The sequence below is a fragment of the Eublepharis macularius genome, chromosome 4 (genome assembly GCF_028583425.1).
Source record: "Eublepharis macularius isolate TG4126 chromosome 4, MPM_Emac_v1.0, whole genome shotgun sequence".
NCBI lineage: Eukaryota > Metazoa > Chordata > Lepidosauria > Squamata > Eublepharidae > Eublepharis > Eublepharis macularius.
The window spans coordinates 37233195-37260681 of NC_072793.1; the positions used below are offsets into that span (position 1 = coordinate 37233195).

Consider the following 27487-nt stretch of genomic DNA (forward strand, 5'->3'; position numbering starts at 1 on the left):
AAGTTCTCTAAACCACAGCAGTCAGGAAACAGGATTGATTTTTTTTTTCTGTTCTCAAGCTCCATAGACAAAAGCTGCTTGCCAATAGCTGCCATAGGAAGCAAATGCCATCCTAACTATAAAATGGGTAAATAGTACTCATAAATGCTGTCTGTGTTCTACACAGGCAGGGTCCTTATCTGGGAAAGTGGGGAAACAGGCACATTTGCTGATCTTTCCATTTCCTGTCACCTCCCTCCCTTGCACCAAGAACTGTGCACTATAGGGTGCCTGGAGCTTGTTTGCGACTGCCCCAGCACACTGTATAACCCTCAATAATGGTTGGGCAGAAAACAGTCCCACTACTCTGGAACTGTCCCCTGTAGCCTTGTGAGCACAACATCCCTAATAGAATGCTGCCCAAATGATTGCACCAGCCCCAACACAAACCAGCCACTGGACTGACGCACACAGATGCCAGATAAGTAAACTTTCAAGGCTATAAAGTGTTTGCCTCTTGATGGGGACACCTAAAAGCTTGCTTTGCACATTGAGTCTTTATATTAGCTTTGCTGAATATCAAACACTTTAAAAGGCTGAACTATAAACAAAGAAAAGCTGCCCTGAGTGCTGTGAGCATAATGACGTTTATATACCAAATTCTGCCTTGAATGAAACCAGTTCCACAATTAAAGGAATACCAGAGCACATGCACTTTTATATAGACAGGCTCTTCTCAGGTGTCCTGTTCGTAACAAACTGCACTATATGAAAATGTTAGCCTGTGAAAACCATGAGATACACATGCTCTAGTAGATTCCATTCTTGGTTGCTTCGGCAAAAGTGTCTGTTCCATCGGTACAGCCAAATATCTGTACAACATGTCACCATCTTGCCAGTGTCATGAATTTAACGGCATATTCTAGGATTTTTGTTCCATGTGCCAGCAATTACAAAATAAAGAGAGGATGTGTTTGAATTCAAGATTTTACCGTTGTTTTGGTTTCACATAATCAGCTATACAGACCCAATGATGATAATACACCGAGCAGCATATTATCCAAATATATTCAATGTTCAGTTTCTTACTGGCTCTGGGAAGAGCCCAGAGCTGCTGAACAGCAAATCTGAAGGCGAACCAAAGAAAATACTGTCCTTTTTTCTAGATGACAGGTCCTTTTCTCTGAAATGACTGGCAAAACACTTATGAACTTGGCAGTCTGAAATCCGAGTTTGGTGTCATGCAACAAAACGAGGTAGGCTAAATCATTTGAATGCAGACACCACCACTAACCGGGGTTCAATCAAACACGTTTATAAAACTACAGTTCATTGTGATGTCCAAATGTAGTCTTGATCTTCATTTATTATTTATTTATTTATTTATTTTATCATATTTATATTCCGCCCTCCCCGAAAGCAGGCTCAGGGCGGATAACAGCATTAAAAACATTTAAAACATTTCATTAAACATTATCATAAAACATTAAAAGCATTGTATAAAGATATTAAAAATAGCAGCACTCTTTTTTTTTTTTTTTAGTGGCGATTACAGAAAGTGCAGCAGTGCAATTGAAACATGGCAGCAGCTTCAGAACAGTGGTGGACAGCTCTCATAGGGAGTGGAGTAGATGTTATATCCTCCAGCCAGTGGAGGCCCAGCCTTAGCCATAAGCCTGGTGGAACAACTCTGTCTTACAGGCCCGGTGGAAAGATAGTAAATCCTGCCTGGCCCTGGTCTCGGTAGACAGACTGTTCCACCAGGTAGGAGCCAAGACTGAGAAAGCTCTTGCTCTAGTCGAGGCCAGGTGGGCCTCCTTGGAGCCAGGGACTGATAGTAATTTCTCCTGATCGGAGGGTCCTCTGGGGAATATACGGGGAGAGACAGTCCCTCAGATACGCTGGCCCCAGTCCGCACAGGGCCTTATAGGTTAATTCCAAAACCTTGAATTTACTTAATTTATATCCCAAATTTCATGATATGGTCACAAGGGTAATCATTAGGGGTGTGCAGTTCGGGTTAATGAAACCCAAAAAAATCCCGAATCACCCTGATTCAAGGAAACCCGAATCGGCATGCCCCGAATTGATTCGGGGCAGCATTTTGCTTGCTTTTCAATGGGAAAAAGCCTCCCCAGGCTTTTTCCCACCGAATCAAACCACAATTGGTGGGGGCCTTCCTCTAACTCCCCTCTAACAACCCCCCAAGTTTCAGACCGATTGGACTTTGGGGGGCCATGTTATAGCCCCCCAAACCAGGTCCCCCTATCCTCGCCTATAAAAGGGCATAGCTTTAGGTTGCTGCTGCTAATCTCCTATTTTGTGCTTGCTGCTGCTGATCTCCATTATTTCCTATGGGGAAAAAATGAAGAGGCAGGCTTCCTTTGCCAGGGGTGGCATTTTGCATGCAAAATGCCCCCCAACCCTCAGGGGCCCTTCTCCCACCTTTCCTCCCACCCCCCACCAAGGCTCAGCCTGCTCCCACTTGGGGGTGGGGCATTTCATGGCCTCCCCAAGTAGGTGCTCTTTTCTCTACTACTTACAGCTGGGGGAGGCTTGTCTTGCCAGGGGTGGCATTTTGCATGCAAAATGCCCCCCAACCCTCAGGGGCCCTTCTCCCACCTTTCCTCCCACCCCCACCAAGGTGCAGCCAGCTCCCACTTGGGGGGGCATTTCATGGCCTCCCAAAGTAGGTGCTCTCAGCCCCCAAAGTCCACCCCTACAGCCCCACACAAACCCAATTCCCCCCCAGCTGTCACACACAGACCCAAATCCCCACATTAGCCCCTCACAGACCTAAATCCACCCCCAGCAGCCCTACACCCATAACCCCAGGAACAGGCTGGCCAGCCCTCCCCCTTTGTTCCCTATGCTGGGAACTTCTAAACTCTCTTTCCCAGGGCAATTCTGCACAGCCCAGGGGTGCCACAATGGTGGGCAAACTTCTGAGTGCCAACTTGTCCCTGGGAAAGAGCACCTGACCTGACACACAGACAACCACCCCCTGATACCCCCACCACCTACAGAGATGGCTGGCCAGCCTCCCCATTGTTCCCTATGATGGGAACCAACTGCACAACAAAGAATAAAACACGAACAACACAAAATACAGTTTTTTAAAAAATATTTTCTCCCTTTCAAAGTACAAGTAGGCAAAGCATTATGACACATTACACCAGCAGCCCCCCACACAAAAATAACACAACTCTCATTTAACATCAGGGAATCACAAAAACACAATTCCTGTCAAAAACACTTTATTTCTTTAACTGCTTTAGGTTACACAGTAGGAGGGCAAAACAGGGCATGATAGCAGTGTACTACACAAAATAATACAACCCACTTCACCGTTTTTGACAGCAATTGTGTTTGGGTGATTCTCTGATGTGAAGTGAGTTGTGTTATTTTTGTGTAAGATACTGCTGCCATGCCCTTTGGTGTGCCCCCCTGCTGTGTAACCTAAAGCTGTTCAAGAAATAAAGTGTTTTTGACAGGAATTGTGTTTTTGTGATTCTCTGATGTTAAGTGAGTTGTGTTATTTTTGTGAGGTGGAATGCTGGAATGCCCTTTCGTGTGCCCCCCCTGCTGTGTAACCTAAAGCTGTTCAAGAAATAAAGTGTTTTTGACAGGAATTGTTTTTGTGATTCTCTGATGTTAAATGAGTTGTGTTAATTTTTCTGTGTAGGGGACTGCTGGTGTAATGTGTCATAATGCTTTGCCTACTTGTACTTTGAAAGGGAGAAAATAATTTTTTAAAAACTGTATTTTGTGTTGTTCGTGTTTTATTCTTTGTTTTGCAGTTGGTTCCCATCATAGGGAACAATGGGGCTGGCTGGCCAGCCATCTCTGTAGGTGGTGGGGGAATTTGAGGGAGGGTGTCTGTGGTTCAGGTGCTCTTTCCCAGGGACAAGCTGGCACTCAGAAGTGTGCCCACCATTGTGGCACCCCTGGGCTGTGCAGAATTGCCCTGGGAAAGAGAGTTTAGAAGTTCCCAGCATAGGGAACAAAGGGAGAGGGCTGGCAAGCCTGTTCCTGGGGTTATGGGTGTGGGGCTACCGGGGGTGGATTTGGATCTGTGAGGGGCTAATGTGGGAATGTGGATCTGTGTGGCAGCTGGGGGGGGCATTAGGTATGTGTGGGGCTGTAGGGGGTGGACTTTGGGGCCTGAGAGCACCTACTTTGGGAGGCCATGAAATGCCCCCCCAAGTGGGAGCTGGCTGCGCCTTGGTGGGGGTGGGAGGAAAGGTGGGAGAAGGGCCCACGAGGGTTGGGGGGCATTTTGCATGCAAAATGCCACCCCTGGCAAGACAAGCCTCCCCCAGCTGTAGGTTGTAGAGAAAAGGTCACCTACTTGGGGAGGCCATGAAAGGCCCCCCCAAGTGGGAGCAGGCTGAGCCTTGGTGGGGGGTGGGAGGAAAGGTGGGAGAAGGGCTCCTGAGGGTTAGGGGGCATTTTTCATGCAAAATGCCACCCCTGGCAAAGGAAGCCTGCCTCTTCATTCCCCGCCCCATAGGAAATAATGGAGATCAGCAGCAGCAAGCACAAAATAGGAGATTAGCAGCAGCAACCTAAAGCTATGCCCTTTTATAGGCGAGGATAGGAGTACCTGGTTTGGGAGGCCATAACATGGCTCCCCAAAGTCCAATCGGTCTGAAACTTGGGGGGTTGTTAGAGGGGAGTTAGAGGAAGGCCCCCACCAATTTTGGCTTGATTTGGTGGGATAATGCCTCCCCCAGGCTTCAGAGAAGCCTGGGGAGGCTTTTTCCCATTGAAAAGCTTTCCCGAACCCCCGAATCAAGCTGAATCGATACCCAAATCGCTATACCCGAATCGGCTTGCCGATTCCTGATTCGGGTATACCCAAATCAGGAAAGCCGAACCACTGTGCCTTTGCACACCCCTAGTAATCATCGTAGTGTACGTGTATTACCAGTTTTTGCTACAATACAAGCTCCTCCTATCACAGTGTAGCCATAGCTAGAGGAACTGTATCTAAGAGTCTTCTTTCCACAACCCTATCAAAAAGCACAGAACACCTAATAGATATATTGCCAATACGCTTGTATTTGGGCACACATGAAGCAATGAAACACAACTCCTCAATTATGCAATAAGAGATTTTTCAAACGTATTCATCCACTATTCTAAAGTTAAACGAAGTTCATAAACTAAAAAATGCATCTAGTAATAATTAGATTTTGAGTCCAGTGATACCGTAGAAACCAGTAACATTTTCAGGGTATAATCTTTTGAGAGTCAAAGCTCCCTTGTTCAGACAGAGTTGACTCTTGAAAGATTATACCCTGAAAATCTTACTGGTCTCTAAGGTGCTACTGGACAAATCCTGCTGTTCTACTGCAGACCAGCACAGCTACCTACCTAAAGCTAGTACTAATTAGTTAATCACAAATAGAACATTATAAGCATGCAAGACTTGCCAAGAGTTTTGTATTCTCAAGACAAGAGGTGCCCCGTTTTTCCTCCTGTGGCTGCAGAGGATTACAAAGACAGAAATAATAAGAAAAAATTAGGAGAGTTTATTTTCACCACCGACTGATAATTGCTGAGAAAACTGGTATCATTACCCAGACACTCTTTATTTTTTTATTTTTTTATATTTCAATTTATATACCGCTCTTCCCCAGGGGCTCTCGGTGGTGAACAGTTAAAAATCGATAAAAACAAGAACTAAAATCAATATACAAACAATAAAACAAATTAACAAAGTGCAGTGGTGCGGAGGCCAACATGGCACCGCCCCCTTCAATCACTGAATGCCGGGCGGAACAGCTCTGTCTCACAGGCTCGGCGGAACAATAATATGTCCCGCTGGGCCCGGGTTTCCATCTGAAGAGATGCCTCCTTCCAAGTGTTTGAAAACTACGAGCTTGAAAAGGGATCACAGATATTGTTCATGATTATTATTTCACCTACTAGAGGGCAAAGAACATTACAGGAAACTAAATAAGGACTGGGTCTTTCTTTGCTGAGAGCCTGAAGGGAGGGCATTCTGCACTGTTATCACGACCTTGTTTCCTAAAAGAAGAAGAAGAAGATCACAGCCTACTTTGAAAGTAGGACTTCAGAGAAGGGAAGCCAGCAAAAGCTATTTGGTCAGATTTGCAGATACTTTCCTTCCCCTGTGATAATTAGATCCAATCCAGCTATCATAGTAACTTTATAGAACAATTTATAGAATTGTATAAAACCGCTTTCACATCCTGGGAATTGTATTATCTCAGAATTCTCACTAACTCCCTCACCAGAGATGCCTAGTTACCTCTTACAGAACTACAGCTCCCTGGGAAAAGGGGGATTATTCAGTGAAGTTTGGTCTACAGTATATTTCACTCACATACTGTAGGATATGTGAAGCAATTTAAATGGAAGTTTTGCCTTCATGTATTAGATGCTGATAAGGATTATCTTGTATTCTATGAATGACACTAAGGATTTCTCCCAGGGGAAGGCAGAAATTAGCAAAAGGCCATTCCTTCGGACTGCTTGGCAAATTTGGCAGACGTGAGAGTAGGAATGAACCCTTGCCCAAACGCAGGCAGAAGTCATGCCCCCCCCCCCCGCCCCTCAACATTTCTGGCACTCTTTAAAGAAAGGCTGTTAATGCCATACACAGCCTGAGGGAAAGAAAGATGAAAAACCACAACAGACAAAATACCAAAGTACAGCTGAAATACACATTTTCTGTAACATTACAGCTAAAGCTAGCAACAAGTGAGCGAAAAATCTGGGGAAAAAAGTCTCCAGAGAACACAGAACTGCCAAGACCACAAATGTCAGAAGAAAAGAGAACAAGAATGCACTCAACTCTTCCCTTAGGGAATACATAGAGAAATCTGAGTGCTAATTTCTGGGCTAGAGCTCAATAACTCTTTGAAGCTGCTTTTGCATCAGTGCACACCCTCGTATGTAGAACAGAGACGATGAAAAAACCAGTGCTTTCTAAATAGTTTAACTCTATATAGCACACTACTATTACCACCACCACTAACGAAACATGTACATAGCATAAAATGTGCAGTTCGCCAATATCTAAAATGACTATGACGAATCCAAGGCTTTTAAACATATCATTTTTCCACAGAAGTTTATGCTCAATCAAATGCAAACAAGGGGCTGTACTTTGGGGACTATGCTTGGACCTCATCAAAAATCTCCACAGACTGAAGGGATTTCCATCAGCAGAGCTCAACTTCTTTGCTTCCCAACTCCCATGGCAACCCAAAATGCCCCCTAAATACTGCTCTTGGGGAACAGGAGAAACCCCAGAATCCTTCCTGAGAGGGGACCACCAGCATGAGCTGCGTGAGGGAGGAATTTGCGAAAATGCTCCTCTTCTGTCAGTGGAAATGATCAGTAGAAGCCTACTCATTACCAGCTGAATTTTTTAAAATGATGTTCTAAAAGGACAAAGTTGTCAGTTGGCTTGACAAATGCATGCACTTAAAAGCTCTTAAAAACATGGTCCCCAAAAGCGATATTTTTAGTTAATGTAGCTGTAGCAAGATTATTCTTGAATGGATTATTACAGGGGTCTGCAACATGGCATCCACCAGCACCTTTCTTGGCACCACCAAGTGTTTTTCGAAAGTTGGCGGAGCTGGGAGGGGCTTTGCCCAGCATAGCTTCTGATTGGCTACTGGAGATTTGATTGGCTGTGCAGATTATTGTTTCAGCAGCAGCTGCCACCACAGCACAAAGTCTTCACCACATGGCTGAAGGTAAGCAGTGTGTATGCAAGAAAATAATTTTAAACAATATATTCACAGGGTGATTGTTGTGGGGTAATAATAACATACTTTGTAAACCGCTCTGAGTGGGCATTAAGTTTTCCTGAAGGGCGGTATATAAATCGAATGTTTATTTATTATTGTTGTTGTTGTTGTTATTGTTGTTGTTGTTAAAATTGTAATGGGATGGATGAGAGCCAGTAAACTGAAGCTCAATCCAGACAAGGCTGAGGAGCTGCCGGTCAGTGACAAAGCTGCTCAAGGATGGAGGAGTCAGCCTATCCTATACGGTGTTGCACTCCCCCAAAGGTACAGGTTCATAGCTTGGGAGCACTGCTAGATTCTGGCCTCTAATTGGAGGCTTACATCTCCACTGTGACACATGGTACTTTTTATCAGCTTTGGCTGATGCTAAGGCCCTTCCTCAAAAAGGTCGTATCACCCCTGTGCTGAAAGATCTGCACTGGGTGCCCATTTTTTCCCCAGACACAATTCAAGGTGCTGGTTCTTACCTTTAAGCTCCTAAATGTTGTGGGGCCAGGATACCTGAAGGACAGCCTCACATGTTGTCTAACCTGCCAATTAAGATCTGCCTCACAAGCCCTGTTCTCTGTACTGCTCCAGAAGTGATGTGGGGGGCAACCAGAGGCGGGGCTTTTTTAGTAGTGTCACCTCACTTGTGCAATGCCCTGCCCCTTGAGGCTCGCCCGGCACTTACCCTGCTTTGTTTTACGTACCAGGCCAAAACATTTCTGTTCACCCAGGCTTTTAAATAAAAAAGTTGGTTTAACGCTGTTTTAGTCTAGAAACTTCTTTTAGGCTGTCAGTGGTGTGTTTTTATGGTCTATGTTTTTATGCTGGGATGGGGCTTTTTTAAAGCTGCATTTTAAATATCTTTTAATGTTTTATTTTTATTATTTTTATTTTGTAATTCATCTCGTGCAGGCTCCTGGAGAGGCAGCATAAAAATAGTCTAAATAAATAAATGCTCATTTTAAAAAGCGTCCCAATAAACAGAGCGTCTACCTGAAATGTTGAAGACTTACTGTCACCGTTTTGTGCAACCTTACTCCCTGGCATTTTGTGGCTGGCTCCACCTCTTGCAGAAGCCATTGTGTGGTTGTGCTTACCACCCTGTGTCAGAATTCCAAAGGTGCCCACAAGCTCAAAAAGATTGGGGACCCCTGGTTTATTTCAATGGAGCATGTGAACAAATAAGCCACAATGAACACGGCTATATATTTCTAGAAATAAAACTGATCTTGAAATTTTATTTCAGGTTTTTCTTCAAAATGATGTCTATTTGTATCCTTTAAAATGAATGTGAATTTTGACTGATACTCAGTTCTGTTGTATTCTATATAATAACCCCCTATTTAAACAGTCTTAGCAGAGCTTTTTAATGCCAAACTCTGGGTATCTTTTCTTTCACATCAATACATACTTAACACACCTATACCCTCCTCTTTAGCATCAGTTGATTTGAGTTACCTTGCACCTTGAAAACTGCTACAACTTCCACATCATCATCAAAAATTCCACATCATCATTGAAAACTATAATGCAGCTGTTATGACATAATAAGGTTTGGTAGTGTTATCCTAAGTGAAGTTGCATCCTTCCAAGTCTGTGGTCTTATAAAATGTATATGCTCAGGATGCCGCTATAAATCAAACCATGTTTCATGGGACTATGCATCATTTTGCTTGCATGATTCATGCTTGGGCTTCAAAACAAGAACAACACAACAGGATGATTGCCAACTTGCTGAGCTTCCCACGTGGCATATTTGTGAACCCATTCCTATTGCCCCATGGCAAAGAAATTTAATTGCCTGATTAATTTGTCATTTCTGTAATCCTATCTAAGTATTTATCGTGAAGAGACAGAATAACTAATTAGAGGGACACGATGAAATTTTTGGTGAGCTAGCAAAGCTAATGCTTTGTACTTCATCCTAATGTTGCAAAATCTCCCAGCAGCAAAAAAGGTGTTTTACATCATTAACAGTGCAATCCTAAGCAGAGTTACTCCAGGCTAAGCTCATTGTTTTCTATGGACTTAGACTGGAGTAACTCTTCTTAGAATTGCTCTGTAAGTGAATATTCCAAACTGAAAATATGATTAACTAGGGAAAAAAAATGATAAAACAGTCATAATTATTGTCAGAAGCTGTTCTATTAGGCAAAATGTCAAAAGGCTAAAGCTCTAATTACTTGAGCTATTCTCACTCCCACTGTGCAGAAATATCTGATTATGTATTTCTCTCTTCCTACAAGACAGAGAGAATATTATCCTGGTGATTTCTCAAGATCTGCTCATCTCCCTCCCTGCTGCCTCTTGTCTTCCCATTTCACTTTCCCCCTTCAGGTAACGCTGGCATCCTAGTAACAGACTCCTACATTAGAATGGCTCAATCCACTACCAGGAACTAGACTCCTGACTACCTGCTCTTGACACTTGACCAATGCCTCTTTGGTACTTAATAAAATAATCTAATAAGAGTCTCAGCAGATTGTTTAGGTTTCTGCATAGTAAACACCACATCATTGGTATACAATAATATTTTGTTAGAATTATTGGTTTTCAGTTCCCTTTATTGTATATAAAAAGCTTCTCGACCTTTCGGCTAGGAGGCTAAATATTCTCTACCGAGTTATCTGTTCTTATCAGTTCAATAGGGCTCATGCCCCCTGTTGGCTGGTGGTCAGGTCTCACCCAAGATCTTGTATACACTGCTACAAATGGGCTGAAAAGAGGCGATGCAAACATTAGCTACCAAGTTATCTGTTCTTATCAGTCCAATATGGCAGCATATTCCCCCACTGGCTGGTGGTCAGATCTCCCCTACAATCTCCTGTGCTGAGATGAGTGATATAAACATTCTCTATTAAAGTCAATATGTTCCAATGCACACTATTAACAGAGTTTGTTGTTTGGCTCAAAACTGGGATTTCAAACAAGGAATTTACAAAACACCATCAGTAGCAGCAGAACTACCTGAGGGCTGAAGAGAAAAATTGCACCAGATTCACAGAACATCTGTCATTGAACTAGAAAATGGAGAAAAATCCCAATTTCAGTCCTTGGCATCTCCACTTAAAAGGAGCAGGTGATCTAAATGACCTCCACCTGAGACACTAGATTGCTGCTGCCAGACAGAGCAGCAAGAGTTACCTTGATTGATAGACTGTTTGCCAAGACCAATGCACCTTTTGGTTGGCATTTTGGTTAGCCTCTGTCCCAACTGCCTTTTTCAGATCTAGAATGGTTTGCCAGATTTTCCAGAACTTCAAGGCAAAAATGGAGGTAGGCTGGCAAAAGGAATGTTTGGCTGGGACTAGCATGACTGAATCTCAGACAATGGATGACTTATCCAGGAAGGCATTACAATATGTGGAGCCCTTAGAAAAGTCCTAGGAGACAGACTTAGCTGTTATATTGTGTACTTTGATATAATCAAGTAATCAAGGGTACAGTCCAGGGAACAGCTGCCTTTATTCCTTCATGCTAACAAAGACTGAGAGCACCAAACTCTCCTTTGAACAGGTCAATGAGATTCTTCTCAACCAGCTTTCATTCAGATGGACTAATCAAGCCTTCTTCATGTCTCCAATCACCCCCCTCATTCTCTGATTGGAGGAGCAGGAGACCTCTGGTCTGCCTTGCCTTTTCCTCCTGTGCCACTCAGAGATCCTAATTCTGACTTTCATAGATTCTGTCCCATCTCCTGGCCAGGCTGCTAAAGTCAACTTTGGTGTTATATTGTGCTCAGTCCCTTCATCTGAGCCCCCTTCCCAATGCCAAATCACACTCTGTCAATGCACGGGTCATCTTGCTCACTACTGACAAAATGCCAGCTTGCACATGCCTCTCTGCACATGGGCCTGCTTATTTGCTTGCCTCCTATCTGTGTGTCCTAGGTTCTGACACACTGATCAGACCCATCCTCACTCCCTCTTTGGACTTACTGCCTGGAATTGCTGCAAGGTCACTTGCTTGGCCCCAGGCCAGGAGGTTGGACCTCCCCTCCAGCTTGTGCACCAGTCTTAGGATCAGCAGAATGATGACCCCAAATGATTCTCCGACACAGAAAAGCATAGGTAATACATTCCCACACCTCAGTCTCCTTTCCCTCCTCTGCTTACTCCCCACTTCAAATCACGTTCTGTGTGTGAGGGCAGGAAGCAGGAAGAACATGTGCAAGCTTGTCAACGAGCCACATTTGTGCCTGTCACAGAAAGAGGTTTGTTGAGATGTGTAAAAACAGCCTAAATGAATGAAGTGATGTTAGTTAAGAACTGAAACCACAGCAAAAGAACTTCTAGGCAATAGCTTTAAAATGGAGTTTCTTTTCCTCTCATCTGCAGTTAGATTTCTCAGAAAGAAAAAGTTCCAAGCGTACTTGACAAACAAAATGAAGTTTCTTTTTTAAAAAAAGATGACTGAAAACAATTTAAAAGTTTTTTCCAACTCTAGTTTAACAAAGCAATATGCACTTTGCCAAACAATTAGCATTCACTCCAGAGCTATAGTGTGTTTTAAGTCACAGAAGGAAAAATCAAAAACAACAGTACAATATGCCTCTGCAGAGAGAAATTCTAGAGCGTTTTGCTGTAAATTGGCTGTTTCCCATTATATGAAAGGATGGTTCCATTTTGCCACCTACACAGCAATCCTTGTGTCTCTTTTACTATTATCAAACAACTTTTCTGCTTATAGACTGATGCACTGGCTTTGCATTTCAGAAAGAACAGGATTTTTTTCTTATGTTGTGATGTCTTGGAGAAAAAACAAGGCCCTGATAAGAGAGAAAACACATTCACAGAAATAAAGTTCAAAGAATCAGGCTGCAGTCTTATACACAGGCAATTTCACATTGTGTTTTTAAGAAGCCTAATCATTAGCAAGAAAGTACCAAGGAATGCAGCAGACACTTCTAGAAAGTGGAAACATAAGTGTCAAGATGAGTACTTTCTGTTAAATGAAGGTGTATTTAAGAATGCCTTCTTTTAGCAAGCTGCTGTTTTAACAATATACTCCTAGACCCTCAAGTCTTCAAGGACTAGCGGTGATTAATTTGATTTTAATTCTATCTTCCATTACTAATACATTTTATAAAGGATTGCGCAAATTACTCGATGTTAAGCTGCTTTACCTAACGGCAAATATATGATGGAACATTTAAGACCTTTCAGCACCAATTTGCATGCTAATGTACTTCTTTCAGAATTTTTGCTGAGTTTTACTCCATCAGCATAAAATTGTTTGTTCCAATTATTTTTTGTTTTTAGTATATTCTCTAGAATGTTTGCATGAAACCTTGCAAGGAAATAGTGCTCAACTTATGATATTCACCAAAAACAGAAGTTGGAACAAGGTGTGCAGGTGAACGATAACATCCATAGGGCCAGTCCAATCACTAGACAACCATAGGTGATTGCCTAGGATGCCAGATTTTGAGGGATGCCAAAATGGCAATGGGAGCCTCCTCTATTGGCTTGAAGGGAAGCTTGGTGTCAAATGGCCTTTAGAATCTCCATATCTCCAGTCTTCCATAGCTGTCATGATAGAATGTGGGGAGGGGGGCGTTTGAAGGACTTATCTATTTTTACATTGCTCATTTTGCATGCCCAGTAAGTGAAATGCTCCTTCTAGATTTCTCACTATTCTTTTGAAGTGGGGGAGGGGGGGACCAAAGTCACAGTTTGCTTAGGGTGTCAAAAAACTTTGGGCTGGCCCTGAACATCCATGCAACAGCACCTCTGAAAATGATCTGCAAGTTGCTTAGAATAACACTTCTTAAACCAGAAGTCCCCAACATAACGCCAACTCTTTTTCTGGCTCCCACTCAATGGGGATAGGTGGGGCTCCAGCCCAGTAGGGCTTCTGACTGACCACTGGAGATCTGATAGATTAAAAATATGTTTCAGCAGCAACTGTTACCACAATGTTGGTTTAACCCTCTCCTCTCTCCCAGTGTATTTTTAAAAATTATTCCTCGTATACCTTGCACTTGGCCGCCTCTGTGTGTGTGTTGCTCCACCTCCTGCACTGACCCTTTTGTGACTGGTTGCCTCCCATGATGACCATTTTGTGGTTGCGCACATCGCCTTGTGTCACAATTTCAAAGGTGTCCAGAGGCTCAAAAAGGATGGACACCCATGTCTTAAACAATAATCCATGAGACAGTAAGAAACAAAACCCCAATGCTCTTGAAGGCTATATTAACAGAACGATGATTTCTAGTGCTCTATCTAGTATGGGAAAGTCCTCATATGAGTACTGTATTCAATCGCCATCTTGAATAAAGAAGTCAAAGAACGAGTACAAGAATAATAATGGTCAAGATCAGGGTAGGCAATTCCTGGCAACCATGCTGACCAGCATACAGGGCTGGTTCTCTGCCAAAGGGATTAAAATGAGCTTCTGAGACTCTAGAGCTTAGCTTACTCCTAGTGTGTCTGGCCAAATACAACCACCAACTTCCTCCCGGTTTGCCCTTTTGACTGATACACCAACAACTTCACAGGTAAACTGAGGGCTTTTTGGCACTTGGGGCCAAATGAAAGCCTAACCCTGGCTACCCATAAGGATAGTTTAGGTGGGTAGCCAAGTTGGTCTGCAGTAGAAAAGCAGGATTTGAGTCCAGTGGCACCTTAGAAACCAACAACATTGTCAGAGTGTACGCTTGCACCTTTACATCCTGATTCCCTCCCTTGTAACACCCACCTTTTGGGATATAAAGGCTCAGGGATCACCATTCCTACTCATGTCTGAAGAAGGGATCTCTGACTCTCAAAAGCTTACACTTTAAAAATCTTGTTGGTCTCTAAGGTGCTACTGAAATCAAATCCTGCTGTTTTACTCTTGGCCACATGAGCCTACAGGTGGGCTAGATTTTAATTTTATTTTTGCAGGCAGGCAGGAGTATGATTTAAGCAGTAAGTCATGATACTGAACCCAAATAAAGTTGAGTTAGAGAAATTAAGATTAAAGAAAGGTTGATATATTTCAGTTAACATTGCTGGGAATTGGAGTAGGTCATCTATTTTCTCTTGCCAGTGCCAAGCTTCTGTGACAGTTCAGTAAGTTACTGAGGGACTACTTAGGTGGAAGTCTATCATCGATTGTATGACTAGGCCCTTTTAAAGGTACCACGTTGCTGATGATCAAATGTAAACTGATGTAAGTTTTACAGCATGGCACAGATTTAACAGTTCACATATTCAACTGTTGCAATGTACAACGCTCTTAGAAATACTCCCCAGAGACATTTCCTGTAGCATCTTAAACACCTTCTCTCTTGGAACTATCGTCTACATCACACTAGTAAAAGGTATGTTGTGAATAAAATGATTTGCTCTTACAAAAGATCGGAGATGGAAACACTTTCCTTTTAGTAGGACACTGAAATTCTCTGAAGAGTTGCTAACAGAGAAAAGGGTGAAGGGAAAGTATCAGCTGAGCAGATAGTGGCAGAAAAGCACCTTGGAATTAATCCAGAAGTAGCCACAAAAATTAGACCTTCAGTATAAGATACTAATAAATTCCATATGGCCCTAGAGGGAATTGTGTAGTGAGGACAGAGCTCTACCTGCTCGAGGTTCTACAGTCCTGTTTGCACCTTCATCCATAAAGACAAACCGCCCTCCGCCAAAGTCTTCAGTATAGTCTGAGAGGTAAAGCAGTGAAGTGTAGTCAAAGGAACCATAAGTCACCTAGGAAGAAAAATACAAAACACAGCATCTAATTTGATAGGGGCTTCTCTGTGCCCCCTTGAGGACCAGCTAATTCAGGGATTTATCAAAGCACATTTTGTTTAAAAAGCTCTTTAAAAAGAAAGCACATTAAATTTCTTAGTAATGTAAGGTCAGGTTTGACAGCTTAAAAAGCAACCATGACCAGCTCCATTTGCTGACTTGCCAAGCTTGGAACCAGTTTATTTGGTAATTAAAGCCTCTTAATCCCCTTGATCTTCACATTTATCTTTATCTTATATTATTGATTTTATGTTAAGAATTTTTTTCTCCTTGAGGAACGTTTCCCAACATCAAATAAACAGAAAAAATATATAACTTTATATTCATAAACTTTAATCCTCTACGGAAGACAATCCATTCATTGTGACATATGAAACTGTACCTTTCCAATCTTCTGCAATACTTTCCCTGTAGGAAACAGTTGCCAATATGCTCTCAATGGGTTGGATCTAGACTAAATTTTCCACTAATGGAAGGGGTGAGGTAATTTCCACCAATTCCCTCCTTCTGCTGTAGACTTCCACTTGGCCTCTCGTGCTGTACCTGAGGGTCCCTCCCCCCCCCCCCCCAGGAGCAGCATTTCAGGGAGATCAGTGGGCTGGAGAGGTGTGGAGAGAGGAATGTTTTGTTAAACTGACAGAAATTTCTTGTGGGAGTGGAAAATGTAGTCTGAATCCAACCCCATGCTTATACAATACTTCTATTATTGTTCAGTGTATCAAAGGACTTGAAATATTCACAAAGTAAACAACCTAAAGTTCTCCTTAGGAAGTTGAGAAATTGGTTTTTGTTCCTGCATAGGTCACAGTTTCATATTTTATACAGGAAATGAATGACCTTTTAAATATGATGAGAGGATGTTTATGACCTTGCTAAAGCCTCAGTGAAATGAACAGTACTTAGTCAGAAGTCAGAGTTCTACACTAATAAATGCATTTTTAAAAACTTCCTCCTTATAGATGAAAGCATTCATGCAAATATTTTGGTATTCCGCTGTACAGATCTTTGCTTCTAAAGGCAGTGTTTCAAGAAAATAATTAAGCTTGAACAAAGAAACTGCAAACTCACTGTGGTACCAATCAGCCCAAACAGAAATTTAAACAATAAAAAGAAACACTACTTCCACACACAAACATTTCCAGTTCCTTCTAAAGACACAGGCAAGGTAAAAAAAACACAACTCCAAGTGCTAGTCAAATGGCGGGAACCTCCATCCATTTCACACATATACCCTTCTCTCCTTACTCCAAGAGAAAAAATTCACACGATTATGCAGACAGCCCCTTCCTCCTTTTTCCAAGAGGCCGTGCAGGGCAACTGTAGAAGACATGAGCCATATCAAGTTTTTAAAAACTGGCTCAGTGGGCAACCACGAGCAAATCACTCTCTCTTGCTGTCCAATCTTCAAACAGAATCGCTAGCTATGATAATAAATATGTTCAACCTCTGTATGAACCCATGCAATATTGTGGCAAAGAAAACACCAATGACTAAATAAGAGGTTCACCAACAGCATACATGCCGTGACCCAGACGGCCCAGGCTAGCCTGATCTTGTCAGATCTCATAAGCTGAGCAAGGTTGGCCCTGGTTAGTACTTGGATAGGAAACCACCAAAGCCCAGGGCCACCATGCAGAGACCAGCAACGGCAAACCACCTCTGTTCATCTCTTGCCTTGAAAACTCTGTGACTTGATGCCACTTTGCACACATTCAGCAGAATGCACAACCTCCTTTAAACGGCAGCTTTAAGAGCCACTGAAAACCATAAAATATTAACCAATAATAGTACTTTTGCCGCATGAGCCGTATCTGACATGATGCTTTCTGTGATGAGCTAGCCGCTCCAAGGCGACTGAGCCCAAGATAGAATTTTTATGCAGATTTTGATTCAATAGCAACTAAAATAACTAACTTGCTTTGGAAGGAAATTGCCTCTAGTTCACTCCCACTGTTACCTGATTTGATTGTATCATATTTTCATATGTGCTCTGCAAAGTAATACAGCAGCACCTACCTCTTGGATAGCTAGGGCCTTCTGGCCTGACTTTGTAATACTTCCCCCCAACACCCTCTTTCTGATTGTTCTGGTTATGCATGAGACTATATAAATATTTTCTGCAAACTGAAGGTTCCTACTTCATGCATGTGAAGTACCCACTGAAGCCAGAGAGATTAACTTCTTAGCAACTAGGCTTAGGCTTACACACTCAGAATCTTGGGTGTGTGGCATTTGGCATGGAAAGGAGTTTAGTATTATCAGAGTTATTATGATAGTAAAGAGTCCAGTAGCACCTTAAAGACTAACCAACTTTATTGTAGCATAAGTTTTCGAGAATCACAGTTCTCTTCGTCAGATGCAGGGTTATGACGGCATAGTCAGACTTGGCACTTAATTTGATCCCACAAGAACGTTGATCACTATGTCAATGTGTTAAATGTTTCTGTATGATGCCAAAAACTGTTTTTCTGTTGTGCAAAACAAAAGCCACTCAAATGGTATTGCAATAGATCCGCTCTTTCGGAAGTCAGCACTTCTCCAGTGCAATGACAGATTAAAACCTTGACCGCCAGAAAGAAAAAGAAACAATTTCTTTTGAAGTATTATGAATTTGCCCTGCCAAAATACCACTGCAGATAAATCTGGGATGGGTAAATAAAAGAATGCAGTTCCTCAGCTAAAACTATACGAGGAGACATATGATAAGCTAAGATTCTGGGACAGACTCCATGGACTAACATCTGCTTTCTGGATTACACTACCATATTTTTTGCTGGAGCAAGAGACAAGTTGGGGAAAACAAAATTGGGAAAGGTGTTTTCTGTCTGGTATTCCAAAAGAAGAAAAAAAGTCAATAATGCTCACTGGCTACATCAGTCAAAATACAAGAGACAGTGAAAAACAAGAGAGACATCTGTTTGTAGAATTCTGGTGCTAGAAACGCCTGTCATGTGCTACAGCAGTGGTCTTCAACTGTTTCATAGGTCCTGCAGAGCAGCAATCACATGGCAGAATCCAGAGGAGCTGGAGATGACCACACCAGTATCGAGGTCAGGACCAAAAGTACTGAACCTTGGCCCAGCATACCTACAGGACTGCCTCCCTCCCTATGTCCCTCTACGGCAGCTTCGCTCATCTGAACAGGGTCTCTTGCAGATGCCAGCCTGCACATGGGTAAATTCAACAGCAGCCCATACACGGGCTTTCTCTGTGGTGGCCCCTACCCTGTGGAACAACCTGCATGCGGAGGTCAGGAAAGTCCCCACTCTCCTCGCTTTCCGCAAATGATGCAAAACCGAATGATTCAAAAAGGCTTTTTACTCAGATAGGAGGGAAGTATTGAAGGGAGAGGGGTCTCAGATGCTTCGGTAATGAGCTAGGGACCAAAGACTTCACCACTATGTTGCCTTATGTATTATTTGTTGCTTTGAATATGTACTCCTATATACTATCTGTGCTTCATGTTATATAATATCAGTTCTAAAATTGATTATGTTCTGTTTCAGCAGTTCTTCAGCTTTGTACTGGATCCTTGCTAATGCTATATCTTATGACATTGTTTATGGAAATGTCCTTGACACTGTATGGAAATGTCCTTGATACTGATTGTACTAATCTCACACTATGTAATCCGTCTTGAGTTTCAGTGAGAAAGGCAGACTATAAATGACAAAAATAAATAAATAAACATACATGACAAGCATAAGGAAATGTATAATAGAGTGAACCAAGACAGCACATGAAGGCTGCCCCATTCCTCGCAAAAGCTGTCCCACCCTTAACTCTCCCTCCCTGTTATACAATGCTCCTTACACATCTTTTTTTTCCAGGCTTTTAATAAGGGCTTTATCTTACCAGCATTCTAATGGTCTGCTCTGTATAATGGACAGTTTTTAACCTGCTTCTGTCTGTTTGTGTATTTTTACTGTAACTTTTCATTGTAAGGCACCTCGAGCAATATTCTGAAGCAGAGGCACAGAAATATTCTAAATAAAAATAAACAATCACTTAAAGACTTTCTTGCATCTTTTACTAGAAGTGTATTTATGTTACATTTGCATAAGCAATACAGCAGGTTAGTTAGTGATCAATTTATCTTTGAGCTTTTGCTTTGGTCTTGTTTGTTTGTTTTCACAATTACCTACAGCCATAGAAGCCTGCACATTCCACGAGTTTCTAGTTTCTTATTAAACACCTGCCACAACTAGAAGCTGTACAGACCTGTTAAAAGACCCAGTTAAAAACTTACAATTGAACAGTTCACCAAAAGTATACATAAAAATCATCTCAGTTTTACCACAGAAGGAAACCATCTCTAACAGAAAAAAATTCAGGCATTATGAAAACCTAACAAAACCACATGAAACACACATAAGACTGTCCTTGCATTCAGTCTTCGGTTTAAACCCCTGTTAAGCCACTGTCATCTTAACTTTATAGTCCTGAAAATGGAATAGCAAACTTACTGCCCAATCCTAGGCCCTCTTACTTGGGAACAAGTAATATTTAGCTTAGGACTCACTTGAATTCAATAATTACAATGCCAGTTCACCAAAATAGAAAAGGGCACACTGCAGACTATATTTGAAATCCAGATATCCAAAAATCATCTCAGTTTTACCACAGAAGTAATTATTTTTTTCCCATCATCCTGCTTACCTTGTCAATATGCGGGTGCCAGTATTCATCATGAGCTGTCTTGGCTTCTGAATTGTTTATTCTGGAGAAGAAGGTTGGCTTGGTCAAATACATGGAAGAAGAGCTGATACCAAAAGCGAGCGCTATTTTTTGTTGAATTCTCTGCCTCACTTCACTGCAAAGGAAAAGACAGCAACTTAACAGACTGTGACACTGTACAATGATCCAGGACCTTTCATGAATGTAGAATGAATATATGTCAAAAACATATTAGTCCAAATCTACATGCCTACACACCACAAGCATACAATTCACAATTTATAGTGGCAGGGACCAGCAGCCAATTTAGCAAAATACTCAGTCTTGTGCAACCAACTTTTTATTAGCCCTGATCCTGCACCAAGCAACAGAAATCAAACATGCTGAGAATAATAATTATAATAATAATAATAAAAACAACATTCATTTATATACTGCCCTTCAGATAACTTAACATCCATTCAGTTTACAAAGTATGTTATCATTATCCCCACAACCAGGGCTTTTTTCTGGGAAAAGAGGTGGTGGAACTCAGTGGGTTGCCCTCGGAGAAAATGGTCACATGGCTGGTGGTCCCACCCCCTGATCTCCAGACAGAGGGGAGTTGAGATTGCCCTCCGCACCACGGCACAGAGGGAAATCTAAACTCCCCTCTGTCTGGAGATCGGGGGCGGGGCCACCAGCCATGTGACCATTTTCAAGAGGTTCCGGAACTCCGTTCCACCGCTTTCCTGCTGAAAAAAAGCCCTGCCCACAACAACAATCACCCTGTGAGGTGGTTGGATCTGAGGGAGCTCCTAGAAGCTGTGACTAACTCAGCTGGCTTCAAGTGGAGGAGTGGGGAATCAAACCTGGTTCTCCAGATTAGACTCCTGCATTTTTAACCACTACACCAAACTAGCTCTTAACTAAATTAAGTTAATGAAACATTCCTCATCTATCTATCTGGTATATTTTTATTCCATCCTTCCTCCAAAACAACTCAGGGACTGTTTCTCCAATAATCCTGTAAGGCGATTTAGGCTTGAGACAATGACTGGCCCAAGGCCCTCCAGCAAGCTTCATAGCAAAGTAGGGATTTGAACTTGTACTTTTCAGCTCCTAATCCAAACCCCTAACCACTATCTTAATGCTAGGAAAAGCTTTGCCTACTAAATTTCTGCATATTTCCTGCTGTTTAAAAGAGGTGTGTGTGTGGGGGGGGGGGGGGGAAACCCCTGACAACCCTATTGTCATCTAGAGGTTTGAATTTCGGATTTCACCCAACAGCTCTTGTTCAAATGTGTCCTGCTTGCAGGCAAGCCATATTTCCTTGCACTTCTGATCAACTTGTTGCCTCTGAGAAACTGAGCGTTTCTGCAAGTCTGAGAATATAAAATTTAGTTGCTACTTTGTATATATATATATATATACATACCAAGAGAATTTATCGCATTGGATAATCAGTACCTGAATACAGTTTTCTGTGGTCCTTTTTAAAATGTATCCATTATCTTATAATACTGTTCTCATCAGTCTCTCTGAGGGCTTTTCCACACACTCAATTTATTCCTGATTTTCTAAGCAGTCAATCCACAAGCACTGGAATTGGTTTTCAAGCAAGGGAGGGGTGCTATGACACCACTGATGACGACAGCACCCTTGTTTGAAAATCCTGATTATTGGGCATGTGAGGAAGAAATAAACTGACTCAACAAGTGTTAATATGCAGAGGTAGGGGAGACATGTGGAAGAACCAAAACCAAACCCCATTTCGCAATTACATTACTGTAGAATGTGTTGTTTTTAACGAACATGAATTTTTAATTGTATTTTTAATATGTTGTTATCCGCCCTGAGCCCACTCACTGGGAGGGCAGAATACAAATTTGAAATAAATAAAATAAATAATAAATAAATAGAAATCCTTGCGAGCCGTGCACTTCAATTTTGACCTTTAACTTTTACCTTCTGTCAAAATCAGTAATGATTTCCAATCAGTAAAAATGTAAGCATTTCAGTAAAGTTTTGGAATGACAAATACAGAATTTGGCTCTCTAGTGTTACTTTCCAACGCTATCTTCCATGCTGTCTCATAGGAATTAAGGCTGTGATACTATAGGGGTCTCAAACCAGGGATTGACAGCAAGGCTCAGGCACTTTACAGCCTGAGGCACCAAGACCGTTTGCAAGAAGTAAGGGCTGCTAGCCTGCTCTCAGCTAAACTGCTCACAATATGCATGCTTTGCATTTTTGTTACCCATGTGCAGAACCTGGAACTTATCTATGTTAAACTGCATCTTATTCAAATCTGCCCACTTTTCCAGTATGCTCAGATCTTGTTGAATTCTATCTCTATCTTCAAGGGTGTTTGCTACTCCTCGCAGTTTGGTGTCATCTGCAATTTTAATAAGTAATCCCTTTACATCCTCATCCATATTATTTATAAAAATACTGAAAAGCACTGGGCCTAGGAGCCCAGCTGTATACCCAAGAGCACAACAGAATACTCAATGGCTGGGATGCTGATATGACTTCTTGGTAGAATTGATACTTCTCCCCAGTGACAACTATTGTACTGGAATGACATTAGACTCACCCGTTCAATGAAGTGAGACACATCATGTAGTATTAACATGCAAAGCCTAGCAAGGCTCCGTATCTAGGTATCCTGAAAATTGTATCTCCACAGGAATCAAGATAAGCAAAAATGCTGCTACTGAGAGGATTAAGTTCTCATCTGTAGAGAGCTAAAGGCAAAATGTGTCACTGCACTAAGTCTTCACCTTTGCAAGACACCTTTCACAGTGGGCTCCCTAATGTGATGATCTTCAATAAGATGCTAGGCTCATATTTTCAGGCTGCTTTTTACAAGTCAGGTACCGGCATATCTGTCTGAAGCCAGTCTAACAAGCAAAAATTTCTACCAGCTGACAGGCTGCTTATTAGTAGCTGGGAAATACATTTGTCTGTTCACCAAGTCCCACAGGGCAGGTGAGGCTGAAATTTGAACATTCGAGGCTGCCTTATACAGAGTTAAACTACTGATCCATCTAACACAATAGGGCCACCTCAGATTAACAGCAGGTTCTGAAACGCATGCTCTCCAGGTCTCTTCAACTCTTGAGATTCATTAATGGGAGGAAGAGGCCAGAAATTTAACCTTGGATCTGCTGTACACAAAACTAGTGTTTTACTACTAAACTACGTCCTCTTCCCAGAAAATCCAAAGAATTCGTTCACTGTCAAGTGAGAAGTAGGCAATGAAGGTCAAGCAGCCAGCAGTGAAGTAACCCTTATTTGCTAGTTGATAACATATGTTCAAACCCTTACCTATAAGAATCATATGGCACCCAGCCAATCAGAAGAGCTGAGTGGCAGATCAATCAAGGCATAAGGCACAACATACACGTGAGAGATTTCCAGGCTAGCAAACTGAATAGTTTCAGACTGGTAAAATACTACATAAGGCTTCTACCTGTAGATTTAGAGCCCTGAATGCAGCCTAGCAAAAGCTAACACCCAAAATCCTTGAGAGTTTCAGTCAGTTTTGTGGACAATTTAAGTTCCCATTTATCCTTAGAAACATCTGAAAATAAAAACATTCTTAAATGAAGTTCTGGTCAAACCAGGAGTTCTGTGTTCTGTAACACTTGCCTGAAGACGGTATCCTCTGCAAAGCTGGTCAGGAGCCAAGAACAAGGGAGGAAGAGAGCACAGCTAGGTTTCCTTCAGGGAACAAAATCCTACAAAATCACTTGAACTGTCTATCTGCAGATGTCCTATGGATGCCAGCAGAGCATAACAGCATCTGTTGTTACTTTTTCTCATAAAATAAAGTTGCATCTGGAACACCTCTGTACTCCACAATTAGAAAGCTGCTAAGCATGCACAGATGACACATCTGAGATCTTTCATATTTGTACCACCCCTGAACATTTTCAGTGTCTTGAAATCCATGCATAATATACAAAGAAGCCTCTTTGATGGAAGCAGTTTTCAATTTACATAGGAGGTGTTGCAATAAGGTGGCCAGCTAAAAAAAAACTGGCATTCATTGGGAAGGAATGTTCACCCAAGCAAATCAGTCTAAGAGTCTAATCTATTTTCTCCAGTAAACGTTGTGTGTCATTCTTGCTCAATGGGCATGATTTCTACACATGCAATCCATTTCATAGAAATCAATACAACTTCTCAAGTAGACAAGAATGCTCTTTTCTGCTGGTCCTTTGGGCTGTCATTTAAGGTCATTCAATGTAGCATTACACTGAGAAATCCTTCATAAACTTATATTATGGTCTATACAACAGTCAAGGTATCTTGCATTCTTTGTATAATGAAGCCGACACTACTTCATGCAAAGCAATGTTCTGAAAAACAGACAGTGCATTCTAATGCAGAGATATTCCAGCCTAAACCCATTGAACTCCCTCTTGGATACACACCTTAATGTGGTGAGGGGGTTTGAGTGTGTCAGTGAAGCTGAGAGCAACACCGTCAGGAGCACAGGCTTGTTCAAGAGCCTAAACTTCTGGAAGAGTCACTCAAGGCAGAATGTTCAAAGCTGAGACACCAGACTAAGATGCATCTGCCCCCTTCAGGAATCAACGGTCACATCAGCAGAAGTGAACTGAATGTCTCTCTGGGAACCAAGATCAAGATAATCCAAACTATGGTATTCCCCATTGCCATGTATGGATGTGAAAGTTGGACAGTAAAGAAAGCTGACAGGAAGAAAATTGATTCATTCGAAATGTGGTGCTGGAGGAGAGTTTTGTGGATACCATGGACAGCCAAAAAGACAAATAAGTGGGTACTAGATTAAATCAAGCCTGAATTCTCCCTAGAAGCTAGAATGACAAGACTAAGGCTATTGTACTTTGGTCACATCATGAAAAGACAAGATTCTCTGGAAAAGTCAATAATGCTAGGGAAAGTAGAAGGCAGCAGGAAAAGAGGAAGACCTAAAACGAGATGTCTTGACTCAATAAAAGAAGCCACATCCTCCAGTTTGCAGGATCTGAGCAAGTCTGTTAAAGATACGACCTTTGGGAGGTCTTTCATTCATAGGGTCGCCATAGGTCGGAGACAACTTGACAGCACATAACACACACAAACCCACTGAAATCAACAGGCTTAGATGGGAATAACTTTGCATAGGACTGCACTGTGCATTGCTGAAATATCCTCCAAGATACAGTTAGCAAGCTGGAGAATAATTTAACCCCTGTCAGAGAGTTCCTTGAAGCCAGAAGTGTTATAGCGTAGGTAAAATCTTCCATTTTTAACAAAAAGTAGAAGTGACACCTGCTTGCTCCCTAGCCTTGAAATAGTCAGGAGCAAATCTACTAACACTGCAAAACTTCTTCTACTGTTCACCTAGTTTAACTGCAGGTATCTCACAAAAGGAACCGGAACACAAAGGAACACAGCGGCAAAGAAAATTGCTTCGAGGAGTCAGCAGCTAAGCAGATAAGCTGAGCCGCTGAAAAGAGACTGGGCGACTTTTTAGTCCTCTTGCTTTCCTTTTCTTTTGTAGGCAAAAAAGAAAAAAATAGTAGACAAAGACAATGGCAAGTGTTATTGAAATGCCCTGCTTCTGCAGAACAGGTAAGGCACGTACTAGGGATCTACTGCTGGACTGAAACCAAAGGACTCCAAAAGATCTTCAGCACATTCTTGCCTGTGGGAGATTAACTTGTTCAAGGATATCGTCCTCCATCAACAGAAACTGTCGATGCTGCTTCACTTGCACCAAGTCAGGAGTGCTCAGCACTCCTTAAATCCAATCTGGATAGGTTAATGGAACTAAATGAGGAGTAAACGTGTTTTTCATTAGGACACCACAGGCAAAGCGCTGTCGATAAAATGAGTGGGGGCATAATTCAACTGAAAGGGTTTTTTTTGTAAAAGCATTACTGGGTTTTTTTGTACAAGTATTTAACTTATTTCAATTAAAAATGGGAGGTTTTTCAGCGCTCTCTATAATTCCCCAATTGAAAAAAAAACTGAGAAAAGGTCCCCAGAAGAAATGAGGCTAGAACTTTTTTCCAGTCCCTTCCCATCTCTAGAGAAGTGCTGAACCTCCCTCCTAAGGGTAAATTCTGAACTTCACAGGAAGCTTTAGAATTAAAAGGAGATGAAGAATTAGGTTGATGTAATGAACAACTCACATAAGAAGAGCTTGGACTCTTTAGGAAAAAAAGGAACTCAAGAAAAGACACGTCGGGTACTTTATACATTTAGATGAATTAATGCAAAAGAGAGACAGGGTAAAAGCAGCTATAAGTACAAGAACCAGTGGCTATAAATAGGATGTTAAATGCACTTTGGTTTGCATCTAGAAGAAAACAAGCGGGGGACCTGCAAGCACTTAATAACATAATAACATTTGATTTATATACTGCCCTTCAGGATGACTTAACACCCACTCAGAGCAGTTTAAAAAGTATGCCATTATTATCCTCATGACAATCACCCTGTGAGGTGGGTGGGGCTGAGAGAGCCCTGGAAGAGCTATGACTGTTCCAAGGTCACCCAGCTGGCTTCAAGTGGAGGAGTGGGGAATCGAACCTGGTTTTCCTGATAAGAGCCCCTCGCTCTTAACCACTACACCAAACTGTGGATACTTGCATGATCTAAGTATCCACAGATTTGGCCATGGTGAGAATTAGATATATTAATCTGCAGCTATTAAAGATATCAGACTTTTTAATAAACTAGTTGGAAAAGAAATGGGGATAAAAATGGTACTGGGTTCAAGATGAAGTTGGATAAGAAGGACTTTATGCGGTTTCTTTCCAGATACTAAATTATGGCCAGAATGAGTTTCTCTCCTTTGCATAGGCTTTATTTCCTACAGCCTGCTTCTTCTTGGCTATCCTGAACTTCCCTCATCAGAGACAGGATGTTGGGTGGTGTAGAGATGTATTCAATGAAGTTTCTTTTGAAACTTATCCAGGGGGAGCCCAGACCCAGATCTCCAGATAAATCTGGGTAAATCTAATAAACGTGGCTTCAGCCTCAGGCTGGCCCCTTTCGGGGCTTCTCCTGCTTTTTTTCCAAGAGGGGAGGGGAGTGAGGCAGGCAGGAAGAAGTAAGTGGCCAATCCATGCAGGAGCTCTCAATGTCTGCCTGGCTTCTGTGAGTGACACTGGTTCAAGTTGGGCAAAGTCACAACAGTGTCCCTTGCTTCAGTTTGGTTTCTCTGTTTTAATGTGATTCTCTGGTTTGATGTTGGTCCCCTTGATTCACTTTGGTTCCGGGGCAATTCCACCCATTTTCTTGCTTCAGTTTGGTTCTATTTGCATTTGGGAGTGTGCCTTTGGCCACTGGCAGTCT

At 42.0% G+C, this 27487-nt stretch overlaps 1 protein-coding gene across 1 annotated transcript in view; it reads right to left on the reverse strand.

Moving 5' to 3' along the window:
* Positions 1–27487, reverse strand: part of OGFOD3 (2-oxoglutarate and iron dependent oxygenase domain containing 3) — a 53289-nt gene that overhangs the window by 1013 nt on the left and 24789 nt on the right. The window contains exons 7-8 of the mRNA XM_054978693.1: positions 20150–20303; positions 15325–15448 (exon numbers count right to left, since the gene is read on the reverse strand). Of these exons, the coding sequence (XP_054834668.1) occupies positions 15325–15448; positions 20150–20303 (278 nt within the window). The remainder of the gene's footprint in view (positions 1–15324; positions 15449–20149; positions 20304–27487) is intronic.